At 35.7% G+C, this 22,170-nt stretch overlaps 1 protein-coding gene across 5 annotated transcripts in view; it reads right to left on the minus strand.

Moving 5' to 3' along the window:
• Positions 1–22,170, minus strand: part of KCNJ3 (potassium inwardly rectifying channel subfamily J member 3) — a 176,756-nt gene that overhangs the window by 18,868 nt on the left and 135,718 nt on the right. For 2 of the 5 annotated variants that reach the window (XR_009691707.1, XM_061135089.1), the window contains one exon: positions 20,110–20,170. The exons of the other annotated variants lie outside the window; for them this stretch is intronic. Coding sequence is in view for 1 of the 2 variants with exons in the window: in XM_061135089.1 (XP_060991072.1) it covers positions 20,127–20,170 (44 nt within the window). In the remaining variant the exon portion in view is untranslated. The remainder of the gene's footprint in view (positions 1–20,109; positions 20,171–22,170) is intronic. 5 annotated transcript variants of the gene reach the window in all.

The raw sequence follows: 22,170 nt of genomic DNA on the forward strand, positions 1-22,170 counted from the left end.
AGAAAGTAAAGATTCAAAACCTCAATCTGCCAGAGGTGATTTAAGATGATACTTATGAAGCTTACGCTTCAGGGACTTCCACTAGCACATGTCCTTTTCATTTTCACATACTTGATTTCATCATTTTGTATTCCTTTTTCCTTAAAAAGACCTCCTCCTCAAATTATGAGAGCATCCATTCCTGCCTAGATTTGCACCCACAAAGTGCTATAACATACAATCAAAGTGACATGCTCAGTGACACAGACTGCATGCACAATTAAAAAGATTTTCCATTATCTTGGTGCAATTATTTTATAATTTATCTGTTCTTAGTATTTTTTAACTTTGCAAGGAGATTATACATTCTGCATACCTTTTACCAGCATTCCCTATTTCACCTCAACTACATAACTTATCTGTACAAACTGCCCAAACATGACATCATGTTTCCCCACCTCAGATCTAATTCAGAAAACAGCCTTCCACAGCACCTGGCAATTAGCCTAAGGACTCTTCCTCACCATTTCCATCCTTCGATTTCATAGAAAATTCAATAAATATTGTCTGTTATTAGTACTACTACAATTATCAAGATTTCAATGTTTACTTTCAGGGACCAAGATCATATTATACAAAACTATTTTTACAGTAAAAGGTTAAACTCTTATTTCCTTGGAATGCTGAAAAGCCTCTATCTGACAAGGAGTATCTGTTGTTTTATATTGAAGGAAATTTGTACTTATCACCTGGAAAAAAATGTGCTGCTCCACTCAGTGGGGGGTAATTGATGTGTTTAATCAAAGGTTGTGACACTGTCTGATAGGCTTTGCAGAAATCACCTTGACTGTTTCCTGGAGAAAATATCTGATCAGGTCTAGACTAAAGCAAGTAGACCAGTTGTGAGGCTGTGTTAAAAGACAATGACTGTGGAGATAGATTGAAAAGATATTTAAGAGGCAAATTTAACAAGACTTGAAAACTGATTATATTTAGAAGGTGAGAAAGATGGGAGACCAACAATTTCATATTGTTAGAGAGATGAAGATGGATGGACATGCCGTGAAATTTTACTAGTACTTCTCATAAGAAAGAGAAGATAATAATAGCAAATTAAATCATACCCTTTTATTTTCTGAACTTTTTGATTAAATGTTTGACAGTTTTGTACCATCCTGCCTGCCAACTGAGTCCTAACAGCCAGTAGCATGAGAAAAATAACCATCCTCATCTAATCATGTGCCATTAAACCAAGAACAATTACTTTCAACTAAGCTGTCTGTCCATTCTGCTAAGCTCAAAGGAAATGTTATGACCAAAATGTCACCTCAAATCTCAAGTTTCTATATCTAGCCTTTATTTAATTAATTATAGCTTCTTTGTTTTACTCCTGATATGCTGACAAAGCAGTGACTAGGTCTCAGCCAAGTTAAGTCAGATTAAATACATTGAGTTTGAAGTACATGATGCACATCAATGCAATTGTTTTTCCAAGGCTCCTTTCTGGACAAATAGCTATCAATAATATTATAGTGATTTGGTGATATTAAAATATAGTTTTTATGGAAGCCATTAGCTTTTCCTAAAATCAATAGAAATCTGTTGGAAAACAGCCACAATTCACTATTGTGAATTTTTTCTAGGAATACAAGAGCAAAATAGGCCAAAAAAAAAAAAAAAAGTACTTTATTAAGAACTGTGACAAAGAAATAATATCTAAGGTAAGCTGGGCAATCTTAGCCTGAGTAGCAAATGAAAGAAACTCAGAATAACTTGAATTAGGAAACAATCTAAAACATTAACTTGCTTTAAAGAGGGAAACTGAGATACAAGAACAACTTCCTATAAAGGTGCCAGTCTCATCTGTTTCTCACTTATAACACGATTTACGTACAAGATGATTTCAACACTAGGTAAGTGAACTGGGAATGTGAGTTCAATGACCAACTAAAGTGAACACAACCTAAAGCCTCGCTTTAAAGTGAAGAAAGCTATGGTCTTGTCTAAGTAATTTCACTCTCAGTGTAGCTTTAGTTACATTTTGAGCTGTGTCTTATTTTAATTGACAGTACTGGTTGTTATTACAATATGTAAAGGGAACAGCCATCTGTCTCTCTCTTTACTGCCATTTAAAAATAATGTCTGTGTTTCAAATCTTTATACCTATTCTAAGGTCCTTTCAGATACTTTCAACCTTTGCTTACCTAGGCGAGGAAGCAAGTAACAGAACCTGGATGGTATAGCAGGTGATATGGTACCATTAAGCAGAGGGATTTTAAAGTTTACTACTTTAGATCTAAACATTATAAAAAATCTATTATATATAAGGCAGCATAGCTGGCGTAACGCATTTTTGATACAGTGCATTGGTTAAGTATGAGACAGTGATCAAGACCATCCCCAAGAAAAAGAAATGCAAAAAGGCAAAATGGTTGACTGAGGAGGCCTTATAGATATCTGAGAAAAGAAAAGAAGGGAAAGGAAGAAAAAAAGAAAAAGGAGGAGGAACAGAAAAAAAGAAAAAGGAGAAAAAAAAGAAAAGAAGAAGCAAAGGAGAAAAGGAAAGATATATGCATTTGAATGCAGAGTTCCAAAGAACAGCAAGGAGAGATAAGAAAGCCTTCCTCAGTGATCAATGCAAAGGAATAGAGAAAAACAACAGAATGGAAAAAACTAAAGATCTCTTCAAGAAAATTAGAGATACCAAGGGAACATTTCATGCAAAAATGGGCTCAATAAAGGACAGAAATGGTATGGACCTAACAGAAGCAGAAGATCTTAAAAAGAGGTGGCAAGAATACACAGAAGAATTGTACAAAAAAGATGTTCATGACCCAGATAACCATGATAGTATGATCACCAAGAGCCAGACATCCTAAAATGTGAAGTCATCTGGGCCTTAGGAAGCATCAGTACTAACAAAGCTAGTGGAGGTGATGGAATTCCAGTTGAGCTATTTCAAATCCTAAAAGATGATGCTGTGAAAGTGCTGCACTCAATATGCCAGCAAATTTGGAAAACTCATCAGTGGCCTCGGGACTGGAAAAGGTCAGTTTTCATTCCAATCCCAAAGAAAGACAATGCCAAAGAACGTTCAAACTACCGCACAATTGCATTCATCTCACACATTAGTAAGGTAATGCTCAAAATTATGCAAGTTGGGCTTCATCAGTATGTGAACCATGACTTCCAGATGTTCAAGTTGGTTTTAAAAAAGGCAGAGGAACCAGAGATCAAACTGCCAACATTCACTGCATCATCAAAAAAGCAAGAGTTCCGGAAAAAAAATCTACTTCTGCTTTATTGACTATGCTCAAGACTTTGACTGTGTGGATCACAACAAACTATGGAAAATTCTTCAAGAGATGGGAATACAAGACCACCTGACCTGCCTCCTGAGAAATCTGTATGCAAGTCAAGAAGCAACAATTAGAACTGGACATGGAACAACAGAATGGTTACAAATTGAGAAAGGAGTACGTTAAGGCTCTATATTGTCACCCTATTTATTTAACTTATATGCAGAGTACATCATGAGAAATACCAGGCTGGATGAAGCAAAAGCTGGAATCAAGACTGGTGGGAGAAATATCAATAACCTGAGATATGCAGATGACACTACCCTTATGGCAGAAAGCGAAGAAGAACTAAACAGCCTCTTGCTAAAAGTGAAGGAGGAGAGTGAAAAAGTTGGCTTAAAGTTCAACATTCAGAAAACTAATCATGGATTCTGGTCCCATCACTTCATGGCAAATAGATAGGGAAACAATTGAAACAGTGACAGACTATATTTTGGACTCCAAAATCACTATAGATGGTGACTGCAGCCATGAAATTAAAAGATGCTTGCTCCTTGGAAGAAAAGCTATGACCAACCTATACAGCATATTTAAAAACAAAGACATTACTTTGCCGACAAAGGTTCAGCCATTCAAAGCTATGGTTTTTCCAGTAGTCATGTATGGATGTGAGAGTTGGACTATAAAGAAAACTGAGCACCAAAGAATTGATGTTTTTCTACTGTGGTGTTAGAGAAGAATCTTGAGAGTCCCTTGGAGTGCAAGGAGATGCAACCAGTCCATCCTAAAGGAAATCAGCCCTGAATATTCATTGGAAGGACTGACTGTGAAGCTGAAGCTCTAATACTGTGGCCACCTGATGTGAAGAACTGACTCACTGGAAAAGATCCTGATGCTAGCAAAGACTGAAGGCAGGAGGAGAAGGGGACAACAGAGGATGAGATGGTTAGATGACATCACCGACTCGATGGACATGAGTTTGGTAAGCTCCAGGAGAAGGTGATGGACAGGGAAGCCTGGCACGCTAAAGTCCATGGGGTCACAAAGAGTCAGACACAACTGAGTGACTGAACTGAACTGATTGGTTAAGTAAATCCTACTTTCCACTGTTTTTGTTTCAAAAACTCTATACATATATCTCTATAGCAATACAGAGTGAAAGTTCTTAATTGTGAAAGGATATGTAAGATTTTACGCATCCAAAGACATGGGAAAAAAATGAGAGTAATGAAATTTCCCACCCTGCCAGAAGCAGCACCATGCAAGGGAGCAGCTCGTGTATGAAGCCTATGTCCTAAACTTATGCTTCATGTTAGAACAGAATAGGTCTGTTTTAACTGGACCAATAGTCCATCTGAACTGTGTTCTCCTTGCCATTCCATGTTGACATCTCTCGACCCTGATGGTACTAAAGCCAATAATTACTTCAAATTCCCCAACCAGTCTTCCCAAATCAACACCCTGAAATGCCAACACTCCTTCCCCATCTAGCAAACTGGAAATTTTTTTTAAAATTTTATTTATTTAATAGGAGGATAATTACTTTACAGCATTGTGATGGTTTTTTGCCATATATCAATATGAATCGGCTACAGGTATACATGGGTCCCCTCCATCCTGAAATCCCCTTTCACTTCCCTCCCCACCCCATCCCTCCAGGTTGTCACAGAGCACTGGCTTTGTATGCATCATATATCAAACTAGTCCTGGTTATTTATTTTATGTGTGGTAACAACTCTCTTTCTTTCTTTGAGTATTTGAGAATCTACCCTTTGCTTTGTTTGTTCTTACACGTGGGAGGTGGGCAGGGCTGAGGTCACTGGGATCTCTATGAAGCTACCTAAAGATTTTGATGTCTATTAAAACATTTGGGTAGGTTTTCCAAGTTTTGGGTAGGTTCAGGTATATGAGGTTTTCAGAAGATGGCTTTTGTCAGTGAAACGTAACATCTAGTGATCAAATGAAAAATATGCTTTAAACATTTTTAATGTATATGTTAATAGGGGAGTAGTAGTGATTTTGAAAATGGAGTCATTGTGTTCTGGCCATTTACTTAATCTTCTAGGACTTAATTTTAGCACAACTAGAATTCAAATGTCAAACTCATGTCATCAATTTAATATGAAGGTTAGCAGAGTATAGAAATACACTCAAAAATGTGTTCTTGAATCTAATATATTGTTAGATTGTACTAACATATTGCATATTAGTATGCCTATATATGCTTTCTTACACATATTATATATAATATGAATGTTATGCATAACATACTAACATACTATTAGTCTTCTGATAGTCTGCTTGCATTTTCTAAAATGTGAATTACAGGAAAAATAGTTTTCTCCAGAATCTGATTATTAGAATCATTACTAATGATATCAGAAAATACAATTCCTTATCATAATTATGTTGAACTATATGGCTTATAAAATATGTTTATACACTATTAAACATATTAGATTGGAATATATTACACTTGAGATAGCATCTATCTTAAAAACCTATTTGGGCATGAAGTCTCTTAAATGCATTTGTTTCAATAAAATTGGCAATTTTCTGAACATTCATAGGAAGCACCTATACACTTCTGTCTTCAACTTGTTTACGATCTCCATTGCCTTGTGTCATCCAACAATCACTAGTTTGTGAGATTCCTAGAAGTTTAGAGCTGTGATGAATTATATTTCAAGTAGGGGTCATCACAGGAAAGAGGCAATGGTCTCTTCATACTTGACATGCAGAGAGAGTCATCAACATGAATGAGGCAGTTAATTTAGTAGAACACCTGTTAAACTGACTTAAGAAAATATCACCTTTCAAAAGTCTTAAAGGAATTTTCTGAGTTACTGAAATTTCTAAGTACTAAGCCACAGAAAAGTGATAGATTTTATCAACACATAAGTCAAAAGAAAGGAGAGATCATTTTGAGAACTTCTTTAATTGAAGTATAAAAGAAATATATACTGTTAACCAAAAAACTAAGAAGCCAAAAAGAAGCTTATGTCTAGAATACTTTGCTTGCAGGAGTTAGGTTTTCTTAGCAAATCAAGGAGGGTATAAATTAATTAAAAGATATGTTTATGATCAGAATGGGAAATAAAGGAAGATTTATTAAGTTGAAAAGGAGTGAAGGATTTGATTTGGTGAAAGGTTGTCACCTTAGAGAATAGAATGTATCAATAATAAAGGGAAATGGGGATCCTGGAGGCTCAGATACACAGACACATAAAAGGAATGGAGAGTTACACATTCTAACCTGTTCTTGAAAATGAAACCGTGCAAGATGACCAGACACCCCAATTCATGTATGCTGTTTTTGAACAGTTACTACTAATATAAACAAATTTAGTAAGTTATTCTGTTACATCAAGTATGTCTCCTTTACATTAAAATGTAATTGCAGAAAATATCCCCCCAAACAAACACACACTTACACATATAGAAATACAGGTACAGGTAGGTTTATCTGCGAAATAAAATGTCCAGTCAAAATGCACATAACAGAATTGGTACTCTCTGGATTCACTGTAAAGCATTTTAGAACAGGCTGTGTTGCTGGAACCCATACTATCTAACCTAAATACCCTAATTATTCGCAAGCTCTCATCAAAGAGAAACAACTGTTCAAAAGTATTCACATGTATTTATTTCTAGTTAAATACAAAATTAGCTTTAACATTATCTCTGAAAAGCAAATGTGACAATTCTCAAATTATATGTGTGGAAACAGTTTTTTATCTGTGTGGGAAAGTTGGCCCCACGTTAAGTTAAATTAGTAAAACTCCATGAACTTATATTGTAAATTAATATCTTAACCAAATTTCCTTTTATATAAATAAAAAGAAAATAATGTGGAGCTAAAAACTCTAATTTTATAAGTTTTGGAAAAATTTCCAGATTTCCAATAACATTTTAGAAAAAAAAATCTGCTGTTAGTCAAATGCTATGCTTTCTGAACTTTTCTTTATGGATATTTTCACATATCAAATTGGGCAAAGACTATTCCGTAATTTTCTGTGCCATTTCTAATGATTAGTTGTGCTCAGCTGTATATTTGACCCTCACTAAACAAACCATGGATCCTGAGTACCAAGTGACCAAGGATGTCATGGGGAAGTGAATCAGAGCCTCAATCAAGCTCTCTCTCTTTTACTCTCCCCTCCCCTCTAAGTGAAATAGAGGGGAGAATGCCTCCTCTACAAGGTCAAAAACTAGAAAGAAGTATTACCTAGGAAGTCTTCAACAAAACAAATGGTGAGTGAGTTCATGTTAGGTAATTCTACCACTGATCTTTAACTCTTAAAATTTCTATCCCAGTATTCTTGGTTGAGTATGAATGTACAATTAAGTTCATTTGTAATAGCTGATGTCTAATGAAAAATATTGCATGGGTCCTTGGGTCCTGAGTCTTCATTCCCACGACTAACTCCTCAAAATTACTACTTGTTTCTTAACATTTCTCTAAATATTTCAGTTATGTCATTAACACACTCATTTAGGTATTGAGCATTATATTAAATACTAGGCACTAAATGTAAATAGAACAATAAAAGCAGTTTGATCCCCACCTAGTTGACACAAAAGTGTAGGAAAGAATAGATTTCTAATCACATTTCAATAAAATCTGATAACTTCCCTCTAGGCACTTCTGGAACACAAGGCTGATGTACCCACCCAGGTCAGGAAAAGTAAGGTCTCCCACAGTAGATAGTACACAGAGAAATGATAATGAAAAAGCAAATTGGGAGGGCGATTGTTCCAGGCCAAGAGATAGGAAAACTTAAATGCTGAAAGTGGAAGCCAGAAAAAACACTGAATATATTGAATAAAACGAGTTATGGACAAACACAGACTATTAAAAATAAGGTAGCAATAATAACATAACAAATAAGTAGGTAGCGACCAGGCCACGGGCTTCCCTGGTGGCTCAGATGGTAAAGAATCTGCCTGCAAAGAAGGAGACCCAGGTTGATCCCTGGGTTGGGAAGATCTCCTGGAGAAGGGAATGGCTACCCACTCCAGTATTCTTGCCTGGAGAATTTCATGGACAGAGAAGCCTGGTGGGCTACAGTGCATGCGGTTACAAAGAGTTAGACATGACTGAGTCATAGAGAGGCATGTCTTGGACAGCCAGGTCATAGAGAGCCATGAGGTCATACTAAGCAGAGTGAACTTGAGAGAAACACAGAAGCATTGAAGAATATTAAATGTGTCACATACCTAGCAAGTGATAACTTCCCTTACAGATTTGTTTGATTTCCCTTTCAAAGGTCTCCCTTAAATAAATTGCGCAGGATGGCTAGCACCAAATAATCCACATGACTATTTTCCCTTAAAGGAGCATCACATGTGGTTTACTAAAGCCCTTTCAAGAAGACTTTATTACAGTCATTAGTTTCCGGTAGTTACTTTGACCTGCATCCCCTGGAAGGTTACCTATAAATCTGTTTTTGATATAACGCAGTTTCTAATTCACAATTCCTCATCTGGGTTTCTTGTGACTAGATTCTGCTTTCTGGCTTCTATACATGAAAATGTATATGATTTGTGTCATATGATTTAAATAGTTTCCCCATTTTGTAAATGGATTTACATATTTCTAAGTTAAAGGAATATCACTGCAGGCCAGAGGTATACATTGAGTTTTTTTAATAGATTGTCCACTGATTTTATTTCAGTGATAGACCCACAGTGAACTCTTGACTTTCAAATAACGTTGAAAGAACTGAAAACTGGTACAATGTGACTTTGATGTCTATTACGTTAGGTACTCAAATCTTTGTTAAAAATGAAAGCCTGGTATTTAATATTTAAGGAGATGAAGATGAGTATACCAAGAAATAAATATTAATAAAATTAATAACACAATGATGTATTCTCAAGTATGAAATAATTTAGGGCCAAATAAACGCTTCTCAAATTCTCACTCCTTTAAAACCTAAGTAAAGAAATCAAAACTGCACACCAAAAGTATTCAAGTATGTGAATACTTGCTTTGTGCACAATACTAAAAGGTCATCAGACCAGAGATGAATAAATAAGACAAGACCTTTGATTTAGGAGATCACAGTCTTATATAGAAGCAAAATTATAAACAAATACCCCACTAAAAAGCAATAGGAACAGAGCAAGAAATATATGTATATAGAGAGAGATAACAAAAAAAGGAAATAACTGATACTGGTCATTGTGGGTGAGATCAGAAATATCATTCAAAAAAGGAGACATATGAACTGAGCTTAAAATGTATGGAAAACATATATGATTAAAAGGGGAAATATAAGAAAAGGAATGGATATAATATATTCAAAGTATAATGAAGGCATTAAAATTAGAGACAGATTACATGAGACAGACGGAGGCATTAGGATCATGAGATTATCATGTTAGGTGCTGGAAAAATATTTGTTGATTGAGGGAAAAAAAGACTGAATAAATAAAACTATGAATCATCACTGGACTTTGTTCACTGAGTAGATAAGAGAAATCTCTATGGTATCTCAGAGAAGGAAATGGCAACCCACTCCAGTACTCTTGCCTGGAGAATCCCATGGACAGAGGAGCCTGGTGGGCTGCTGTCCATGGGGTCGCACAGAGTCAGACATGACTGAAGCGACTTAGCAGCAGCAGCTATGCTATCTCAGTCCTCTACTTTACCCTGGCCTCTTTTTTCTTTTTCTCACTCCTTCAATGTTCCTTTCTATATCAACATTGACTATCCCTTGTTGTATCACTGTCATTTATCTTTCAATTATGATTCATAAAGTTACATTAGTGTATAATAGTAAAAATGGATAAAAGTCAACTCAATGTTGCATATGCATGATTTATATGTCATATTTTCTATTAGTGCTGTATCAATATTATTATGCAATATAAATTATTAAGAATCATCTGCTAAAGTTCTAAGCTGTCAAAAAATAAATATATATGTATCATCCACTTCATTAAAATAATATCCTTCATGTTAGAAAAGAATCCCAAGCTTTAATATTTTCACAAAATATTCAATGCCAAATTTAAAGACTCAACTATTGCTTAGTCAAGCTAAAAGCATTTATAATAAAATACTACAAACTGTATTTCTATTGAACCAGATTTTTTTATCCTATTCTTTATTGGTATGCTGTACACACAAATGCTGATACTTTTAGAAAGGATATTTTTACTATAATAACTTGAGAAATTAAAATATAGCTTTAATAATATCTAATTAGCATGTTAATTAAAATAATTATTCATTTACTTTTATAATCTAACAGGTATATTCTGTTTCCATGGAAACATAGTATCCATTATTACAGCAAAATATTTGGAATCTGAGCTACATAAAGTTTCAACTGCACTGGTTACAGTTCACCCTTGTCAATGAAGCAAAGGCAAATGGAAAGAGACTGGGTTTCTGGTTTATAATGAATGGACAGATGGTCTTGGATCCAATTCTTCTACTATATGTCACACATACTGTTTCATTTTGTCAATAACAGAAATTGAATAAAACATATTTAAATGTTATCCTAGGTCAGTTAGAGTTGCTGAAATGTCCCAGTGGTTCAAGAAAATTATGAGACATAGAGACTGGAGATGAAAGCAAGATGGATACCTTCTTTAGTGTTGTAGTTTTAAATTCACATATTGAAAAAAAATAAAATAACCACTCATATATGACTTATTTCATCTCAGATATTTGAAAACCTGCTCAGTTTCACTTGTAAACATCTGTGGAGATCATCTCCAAACCTCATACTAGAGTCAGAAAAATATTACACTGCACCTGGTTTTGAAGGTTTTTGTAAGAACAACATCATTAAGTTTGACAAGTGGACAGTACGGTATGTAGTGAGCAGTAGTGGCAGCATGCTAAGGCGGTCTAAGCCCAAAAATAAAAAAGCAGCATGGCTGCAGTCTTTGGTGTGCTTCTGCTGCCAGACAGATGCACACTTATTTTAAAAAATTAGTGCCTTCTCTTTTCCTTTCTTGGAAAGGTTTTGGTGCGAACATTTCCATCCAGTGACCATAAGCTTCTGTGGGTGGTTTTGCTTTCTTGAAATCAGAAAGCCATCTCTACAAGGGTACAAGATATAACTAATGGGATTCTGTTTAAAGTACTCTGTAGAAAAATGATTTTTAGATAACCTGATTTTGAAAAGTTACAGGAAAATATTTTTTTCAAAATATGTTCAACCTTTTAATTTTTACAGGAGATTATTTTGCAATAGTCAACTGCTCAGTAATCTGCCCATGAAATAAGGTACTTCAAGGAAATAGTGTCTATGTTTTTGAATCATGCTTTCAGCTTATGATTCTCAATCTCATTTTAACACACAAAGAGCTTGGGCACTTTGAAGAAATAACTCATTCCAGGTCTTAAACAAGAAATGAACAAGGTGAAACTTGGACTTTTTACACTGAAAAACAAGAAACCTGTCAAAATCTAAAAGTCGTGTAAAAAGGACACAGGAAACAAGTCAATTCGGTCAGTACTGATAAGAGATGGAGGATTTCAGCATGAAAAAGAATAACAAGTACTATTAATAGAAACACTGAATGTACAAAAATCCATGAGCTCATAACGACACTTCAAAACGTGTCTCTCTATAGGAACAGATATAGACAGACACAGCTACAAAGAGAGACAAAGTCCTCAAACAGAATAAAAGAGAAAAAATAAAATTTCTGGTTGTTATTGGAGGTAGCTGGAACACCAACCCTTTAGATAAGAACTGGCAATTAAATAGAAAATTAATATTCAGAGTGTTATGGAATGAATTTGTGTCCCTTCAAAATTCATAAACTGAAACTCTAAGCCCCCATACCTTAGAATGTGACTATATTTAGAGACAAGGCTTTTAAAGAGGTAATAACGATCAAATGAGGTCACTAGTGTGGGGTTTAAGCCAAAATGACTAGTGTTAAAATACGATGAGAAAGGGAAACCAGCAATGCCGGAGCACAGAGAAAAAGCCATGCTAAGGGCACAGTGAGAAGACTGCCATGTGCAAGCCAAGGAGACAGAGCTCAAGAGAAACCAAACCTGCTGACATCTAAGTTTTAGACTTGCAACATCCAGAACTGTCACAAATAAAATTTTAGAAGTGTTTTTAACCACTGGGTATTTGGCAATTTGTTATGGTCATCCCAGCTAACCCAACTGATACATTAGGTAACTAAAAACCTCTAGTCATTAAGGGCAAGTTTGCCTTTACAGTATCATTCCCGATAACAAATTATAAAAGAAACTACAAAATAAGAAAATCACCACCATTTTTCAATTCCAGATGAAATAATGATTCGTGCAATGATCATCAATGGATACTAAAATCATGAAAAAAGTTGATGGAGAAATTAACAACAAAACAACCTGTTTGGGACCACCTTCATCCCTCAACCTGTCTCCATCACTAAAGTGGAATAAGCAGATATTACATGTACCCTGATGTGCTATGACATTAATTACACAGTATCAGCTTTGAAATATTTTTGTCAAAAAGACAAACCTAAATTGAATTATGTATTTGGCTTTCACTTCCAATTCTCAGAAAATACACCTATAGATGCAGGTACATATTTAGTAAGACCATGAGGAAGCAGATAAGGTTAGAATGTAAGACATTCTGCCCACTAATTGTTTTACTTTTTTAACTAGGTGACTGGAGATAAGGGAGTGGGAGACTGGATTGTATATACAAAGAGACACTTTGGATTCTGGGGGTAAAAAAAATCAGTGAGAAACTGATGAAATTCAAATAAAGTGTATAGTTAATTAATAATACTGCACCAATACTAACTTCTTCCCTTGGATCATTGTACTATGGTTATACAGTGGTATATATGTATGGTTGTATGATGGTAACATTAAAGGAAGGAGGGTAAATGCTATTCTGCAATTTACTGTAATCTGCAATGTTCAAATAACTAAAATTATTTCAAATTTGAAAGTTAAAAAGAAAGAGTGACATACAACAAATGCAAAGTGCACAGTGTTTTTGCTTCCCAATTTGAACATTTAAATTACAAAGAGACACTTTTTAAGACAACTTGTGTGTGTGTGTGTGTGTGTGTGTGTGTGTGTGCATTCACTCAGTCATGTCGGACTCTTTGCAACACCATGGACTGTAGCCCTCCAGACTCCTCTGTCCATGGGATTTCCCAGGCAAGAATATTGGAATGGCTTGCTATTTCCTACTCCAGATCTTCCTGACAAATTGGGAAATTCAAAGATTAATTCAATCTTAGATATACTTAATTTTGTAGGTATGATAATAGCATTATGAATGTAGAGGAGCAAATTATTTTGAAAGAAACAAATACAGATGTAATTAGACATGAATGTCATGATGCCAAGGATTTGACTTTAAAATTCTATAGGAAGGGAAAAAAGGAAAATTCACACTGATGATTTCTCATTGATATGGGTTGAATCTGGGCATAAGTATATGGGAGTTCATTATAACATCCTTTCCACATCTGTGTTAGTTTTTAAAAAGTTTATATTCTGTAACCTCTCCTTGGTCATGCAATAAGAACAGAGTTCTGGGCTCACTCAGCCCTGACCCACATCATTCATGGCTATATATACGCTTTTGAATCCCACAACTGCCTTATGACCAGTGAGGGCTGCCTGGCAATCTCTGTGCCTACTATGAGTCTGCAGGAGAATCTCACAATATATTAATAATAAAGAAAAGTTTTAGTAACTAAAGCGCAAGTGCTATGGGATTTTTATTACACCAGCATGCTACCAACTTCCAAAAAACAAAATGTCAGATGCATCAGTCACGTTTGTTGGGTTGCCACAACAAAATACTTCAGATGGGGTGACTTAAACAACAGAAATTTATTTTCTAAAAATTCTTGAGGCTGGAAGTCCTAGATCAAGATACTGGCCAATTCAAATCCTGGGGAGAGCTCTCTTCCTGGCTTGCACACAGTCACCATCTTGATACGACCTCACATAGCCTTTTCTCTGTACATGGGTGGAGGGGAGGGGGAGAAAGAGAGAGAGAGAGAAATGTCTCTTTTCCTCTTCTTAAGAAGCCACGGATCCTATTGGATTAGGGTCCAACCCTTCATGACCTCATTTAACCTTAATTACCTCATAAAGATCCTATCTCCAAATGTAGTCACCTTGGGGTTTAGGGCTTCAACAAATGAACTTAGAGGATTAAAATTCAGTCCGTGGGGCTTCCCAGGTGGCTAAGTGGTACAGAATCTGCCTGCCAATGCAGGAGATACAGGAGACATGGGTTCAATCCTTGGGATGGGAACATCCCCTGGAAGAGGAAATGGCAACCCACTCCAGTATTCTTGCCTGAAAAATCCCATGGACAGAGGAGCCTGGTGGGCTACAGTCAAAAGGGTCACAAAGAGCAATGACTGAGCAACTGAGCAATCCAGTCCACAGCACATATCAATGGAATATTTGTTCTGACTCTCCCACTACCACCAAGGGTGAAGGGACAAACATCTCTGAATGACCAAGTGTGGCTCAGTGTTTTAACATAGGAACATGAAGGGAAAAACAATTATATAAAAATGATTAGTTCAGTCTCCAACAGACATATTAAATAAGAGAGTTTCTTAGTTGATGAATAAATATGACTGGTTAACTAAGTTTTACTTTTTGCGAGTTTTCTTATTGCCCATTTTCTGAATCCCAATAGGATAAATGTAAAACTTACTTGAGATGTGGATTGTATATAAAATACAGAAACAACCAGACAGTAAAACAAAGGCTAAAAAAATAAGACAATAGCATGAAATTAAAGAGGGGAGATTTAGCAATTAAAAAGCACTTCCCAATAAGGAAATTTATTAGAGCAGGGAAAGTTCTCCTGGGGGAAGTATTGAAGTCTTATGAACCAAGTCATTTCAAATAGATTAGACAAAATCATCAAAAATGGCATTAAGAGAACAGTCCCTCAGGAGGAAGATGGGGTGGGAGGTTGATTAGGTAATGTAATAGAACTGTCTCATCTTTAAATGTCCATGATTCTAAAATTCTGTAAGATTTTTAGACAGCTTGTTCACCCTGTAGAGACTTTAATTTCATTTTTTATGACACATTTAATAGGTGAACAGCAGCGATCATGCAAGCTTGGCCTGGCTTGCTCTCTGGGGCTTGGGTTACTGGCACCGCACTGACTATAGCTCCAATGTAAACCTCAATGAAACCAATAATTACTAAGTAATCCCTGTGCAGAATTTCCATCAGACATCTAAGGCTCATATCAGCACTGCTAATGTAGAATTATTGAAATTTAAATCAGAAGTGTTTATCCAACACTGTGATGAGATAAAGTGATTTGAGACTGCTTATCATGATTAAGGCTGCAGATTGCAGGTTATTATTAGAATGAAAAAGGAATATGCAGTAAATGGGAAGAAAACCAAACATGAGTCCTTATTATCTGGTGGAAGAAAAAGATTGAATCTTGAATGCAATTAATAAACTAAAATGATTGTACTAGGTGTTTTGTTATTTTCTCACATTAGTCACTTTTATAACTGAGGACATGCATAGATATGACATAATGCCTCAGGGCCAAATGACTTGGGAGAACAAAAATAAAGTCCTGAGTTGTTTAAAACCTCTCATAAGGCTTTATCTTTAAAATATGAAACTATTATTAGTGACTAAAGTAAAGGTCAATGAGAAATTGCAATATGGATAAAAGAACTAACTCTGAACTACACTTTAAAACAATATATCAGAATACATCTACAGAATAATTATTCACATATATGAAAATGTCACACCATTAAACTGAAAGTTTAATGGTAGGTTATTTACAAAAACATTTGCTGATTTAGTCATAATTTCCTATCATCTTATAACCCAAAGTTATGAAGAATACTGTCAATCAATACATACCCATTTATATTTATTAAATAACACAGATATAATTTTTTATAGTCAATTTTTAGTGCTTTTATATTTGCAACAGTTCACACATACTGAATCATATCTGTGGATGAGCTTTTCTTCCCCAACTCTAGTTTGATCTCCTTCGGTTTAAGAATCTCATGTATCCAAACACCACATTGTGTAAGATAGATAGATGATAGGTAAGTAGACAGAGGTATAGAAATGTGTATATACTTGCATATATCTATATTTGTAACTATATACACATAAAGATAGCAAGCTCCAAAATGCAACACAGATGAAGGGAAAAGCAAAAAACAAATCAAAACCAAAAACAACTATTATGTTTTCTTCTGAGTCAGTGATAATCATACCGTACTGTGAAAACTATTTTCTAAAAATGTACAACTTTTAAAAAATTCTGATCAAGTCCCAACAATCAATATTCCATTTTGCATAGTATGATGTACAGCAATTTTTACTCAGTGTAGCTTTTATGCAGAATGTTTTTGTTTGATTACATTAACTAATTTATTCCTTTCCATCAAAATATTCTGTATTTATCATTAAAATGTTTATTAATTATTAAATATTAATTCTTAATTATTTCAATTATAAATAATCAAGAAAGTACTATATACCAGGCAAAGGAACACCCTCACAAAATATATATTCTAATGGAAAGAGATGCAAAAGATAGACAACTGAATGACATCATGCTAGAAAATGATAAGGTCTTTGAGGAATAATAGTGAAAGTGAAAGTCACTTAGTAGTGTCCAACTCTTTGCGATCCCATGGACTATACAGTCCATGGAATTCTTCAGGGCAGAATACTGGAGTGGGTAGCCTTTCCCTTCTCTAGGGGATCTTCCCAACCCAGGGATCAAACCCCAGTCTCCTGCATTGCAGGCAGATTCTTTACCAGCTGAGCCACAAGGACAGGAATAATAAAGCAGTGTGATTGATGGCACAGGCATCCATATGTTAGGTGTCAAGAAATAACTCCCTGATGGGCAGATGTGTAAATAAAGTAAGCAAAGGAAACCATGAAAACATCTGGCAGAACCGGGGTTCATCAAAAGGACCATGAATGCAAAGGTCCTGGGGAGGGTGTAAAGATGGCAAGTATGAACAACAGTAGTTACGGGGGGCGGGGGTGGGGGGGGGCGGCGTCCACCATGACTGCAGGGCAAAATATGTGAGGCGATGAATATTAAGAGTGGAGTCAGGGAGACTGCTCCTGTGAACCTCATAGACTGGAGGAAGGATATAAGGAAGACAGGAAGGAGATCTACACCCAGTCAAATCCAGGAGGGCTTCACATACACCTACTATACATAAGGACAAAACTGGGTTGACTCACACATTTTTCATCTATTCAACACTGATTCTTTCTGGTGAACAAGGGCATGTGTAATAAACCTATAATTAAATTACAGAGAAGGACACTGTTGAAAGCCAACTCTACAATCAATATTAATGTCTAAGGCAGTTTTAGTAAACAAAAAGAGGTAAAGAATTGAATAAAATCCACAGAATCTATTTGCTATTACTGATTATTAATATAGTCCTTTGGAACAGAATTAGCTGTTGATACTTGTTAAATTCCTGAGAATTCTCTACAACAGAAATAATAACCATGCATGTTCACCTCCTTAGGACTGAGTTAAATTCAAAACATATATTTAAGAAGCTAAGGAGGACCTTTTCCTTAAGCAGAAAGAAAACAAGGATATAGAAGAATAATTATATAGAAACATGGCTTCTCAGGTGGCACAGTGGTAAAAAATCTGCCGGCCAATGCAGAAGATGCAAGAGATGAGGGTTCAATCTCTGGCTTAGGAAGATCTCCTGGGATAGCAAATGGCAACCCACTCCAGTATTCTTGCCTGGAAAATTTCTTGGACAGAGGAGCCTAGTGGCTAAAAGACCACGGGGTTGCAAAGAGTTGAATGCAACCGAGCAACTGAGCACACAGATGTGACTCTAAAAGAAACGTTTATACTGAATAAAAATCAAACAAATGAGGCAACTCTACTCTCCTGTCTGTCTAACTACTGGGGCTACGGCAGCTACTCCTGCACATTCAACATGCCATAAATACACCAGCCTTGTCTCTGTGGAAGTCACAGTGTCTGCTTTTAACTGTCTTACCTATTTATGGCTGTGATCTTTTCCAGAATTGCTATCTGGCTCTAAAAGTATTTTGTTAAATTGCCTGGTTTACAATAAATCCTTTTGTTACCACTGTATTCCTAGGATTTAACAAAGATCTTAAAATGTTCCTGGGTGGTCACCTTTCACAATAATGCACATAACATTATTGACTGTATATTTTTTCACCCAAAGGCCCTGTAAGGTATTTATACTGAGATTAAATTATAAAAGAAAAAGACCAAAGAGTGAGCAAAACTCATTTTATTAGCTTACTATATTGTGATCTCCTCCTTTAAAATACTTCATTTTTATATACAAGTTCACCATGACTTATACTATTATTGTGTGTGTGTGTGTGTGTGTGTGTGTGTGTGTGAAGTCACTTGTCATGTCCAACTCTTTGCAACCCTATGGACTTTACTTGCCAGGCTCTTCTGTCCATGGGATTCTCCAGGCAAGAATACTGGAGTGGATTACCATTCCCTCCTCCAGGCAGTCTTCCCGAGCCAGGAATCAAACCTGCATCTCTGGTGTCTCTTGCATTGGCATGCATGGTCTTTACCATTAGCAAAACCTGGGAAGCCATACTATTGCTATACCTATACATTATATTAAGAATGATATATTTGAAAACTTTGCTAATAATTCATAAAATGATATTTGTCCCCTTAGGAATGGAGATATGTCATCAACACCAAAAGTTACTTAAGTACTGAAAAACCAAGAGAAATCACCAAAGTTAGTTTAAAAAGAAAAGTTATCTCTTTTAAAAAGAAAAGCTACCTCTTTTTAAAAAAATGTATGTATCAGGTAATAATCTTGGCAGAAATTTTGAGGAAGAAACAAGATAGGAGAGAATGTGTTCAGATTGGAATTGGTGACATCATTTAGAGAGAAAAATAGTAAGTGTGCAGTGAGTGATAACTCTGTAGACACCATAAGAAGTTGATTAATATATGTATTTTTATAGCTGTGAGTTTTGAAAATTTACCTGGGACAAGTAAACCCAATTTTGAAACACATTATTACATGGATAATGCATTTATCTCTAATGAAGTAGGGTATAATGTATAGTTCTTCATAGGTGAGGAAGGTGCCAGTTGCCACCATTAGAGTCTGTAACTCAAAATCTCACCCATTCCTAACATTTTGTTCTTAGGGCAAAAAGGTTGAATTGATAAAATCAATAACAATTTTTTCATATTTTAGTTTCTATAGTGAAATCTGTTTCAATTTACTGGATGATGCCAACATTTAACATATTTTATTTCATATTTTGCCAAGATAGTCATAAAACTGACCCCCAAATAATAAATTAACCTTGAACAGTGGCATATCATCATATCTGTCTAAGGCTATGCTCTCATCAGCAGTCACTGAAGTAGGCAAAACTAGGTAAGGAGAAGGGAAAACCGGAGTTAAATCTGGATCCTAACAGAAGAAAACTGTCAAATAGAATGTGGAGTCAGACAATGGAAATGCAACTCTAATCCATGATTCAGAAAAAAAAAGTAGAGTAGATCTCAGAAGACATGGATATCCTGCTCTCCAAGAAGAGACTTCATGGATGGTAGGTTCCTATCTAGTAATCTTCCAAGTCTTTCCCAAGGTTTGTACTTGGAAAAGACTGCTGTGCAGGGCAGAAAGAAAGTGGGGCACGGCTGCAAGCTGGTTACTAGTGAAGGCATGTAGACTAGGATAAAACAAAAAACATGGGACAGCAGCCCCTGCTGACACTAAATATATGAAAAAAAACTCTTTAGCCATTCAAAATAATGCTTAGGGGTATATTCCAAATACTTACTCTCTATATATCCTGGGTTAATAAGTTAACTTCAATTCCTTACTAACATCAATTCCCGCATCTGAAAAAACAGAAATGACAATAATAATACCTAGCTTGTCTGTATTGCTGGGATTAACAGAGACACTGAATGAAAAGCATATAGGAGACACATACAAAGTGCTCAATAAATTTTAGTTTTGATTATTATTAATATCCATAGTATCTGTAAAATGAAGCTTTTATGGCCCTTTTTCCAGCTTCACCCACTGACTATGTCATATGTCAGGCAATATGATTGCATATGACATAGCAAAATAATCTGTAGACAAACTATTTTAATGTCTCTTGACCTGGTTATGGGAGAACAAAATTAATCAAAACAAACTTTTGTAGAGCCCAAATCAACTGCCAGTACTGTACTGTGTCTCTAAGAATGAGAAAGCAGATCTGTCAATGCTTAAAAACAAAAGATTCTTTAGTCTGAAAAAAAGGGGGTACCATGGGGACAGAATCACTGACTTCCCATGAAATCAATATCCTATAAAAAATGTGAAACAACTTTAGAAAGTTTCTAATTTCTAACAGAATTCAAAAGATTCTGTGGCTTTCACAACAGAATGGTTATAATACACTAGGAAAACTTAGACTGAATTTTTTTAACACTTATTTAAAATTTTTAAAAAATATATATAGCTGATTCACTCTGTTGCATAGCAGAAACTAATACAACATTGTAAAGCAATTATACCCCAATAATAAAATTTTAAAAATTTTAAAAAACATACATATACACATATGTGTATATATATATGTATATTAACTTTTGTCCTTACACTTCTTTTTCAATTAACAAATAGGACAAGTTTAGTATGCCCCACACTATGACAAGGCAGTTTGTCAAAATTTTCTTGATTATATAAGTGCCTGTTTGGTTGTACTGAGCTTTTGATCACCACTGCGTTAAGAGATCAATTTGAGTAAAGTTTCACCCTTCTAATATTGATTCCTCTCATTGAGGGTAATGACATTCAAATTTTCTTTTGTATAATAGTCAACAGGCATTTATCTAAGGAATAAATAAATCCCACTCAGTGACTTTTGTCATGCTCTTAGAATAGGTCCTAAAATTTCAAGTTGATCCAAGATATTTTTGGTAAATTAAATCTTTTTCCTCTTACAGAATTTTCTATAATTGTCACTAGTAAGAAAGGCTGCTGAGTAAGACTTCCTTTGCCCAACAATTGACACCTAGGGAACAACCTAAAACCCAAGAAAGTTTTTACTGGTTTTAAAATTTTTATTTTAAAGAGAACTTCAAGCAACAGGGACCACACCTTCCTTCCAGGCTTCTTAAGTGTGGCAGCCACTATGCATGCTCTATCAGTTGTGTTCGACTCTTTGTGACCCGCATGGACTGTAGACTGCCAGGTTCCTCTTTCCATGGGATTTTCCAGGCAAGAACACTGGAGTGGGTTGCCATTTCCTCCTTGAGGGGATCTTCCCAACCAAGGGATTGAACCCATGTCTCTTACATCTCCTGCATTGGCTGGTGGATTCTTTACCACTGCGCCACTTGGGAATTGGATGAAATTCCACCAGTCTTTGTGGCACACCTGAAATTCTCCTTCTCATGTCCTTTTTCACTAACAGCTCAAAGTACACTGAAAATTGCTTCTTTCCTGGACATGCTGAAACGGGAGCATGGAGCAACTCATGGCAGAGGGACAGGAATGGACAAGAAGGGATGGGATGGGGAGGGAGGCGGGAGGGGGATCAGGATGGGAACACATGTAAATCCATGGCTGATTCATGTCAGTGGATGGCAAAAACCACTACAATACTGTAAAGTAATTAGCCTCCAACTAATAAAAATAAATGGAAAAAAAAAATGGACAAGACATGGTGGAGCAAGGGCTCATGGTTAGTTGATGGATGCCAAAGGGAGACAAAGCTGCCACTCTCCAAGGAAGTGATGGAGGGGCTTGAAACAAACTAACAAACTTGAAAACTGTTCCCAAACATTCTTGTCTTTCTTGAGGAACTTCTTCATTAGCAGAGGCTCCCAAAGAATAAAAGCAT

This window comes from Dama dama, chromosome 33 (genome assembly GCF_033118175.1).
Source record: "Dama dama isolate Ldn47 chromosome 33, ASM3311817v1, whole genome shotgun sequence".
Taxonomy (NCBI): Eukaryota; Metazoa; Chordata; class Mammalia; order Artiodactyla; family Cervidae; genus Dama; species Dama dama.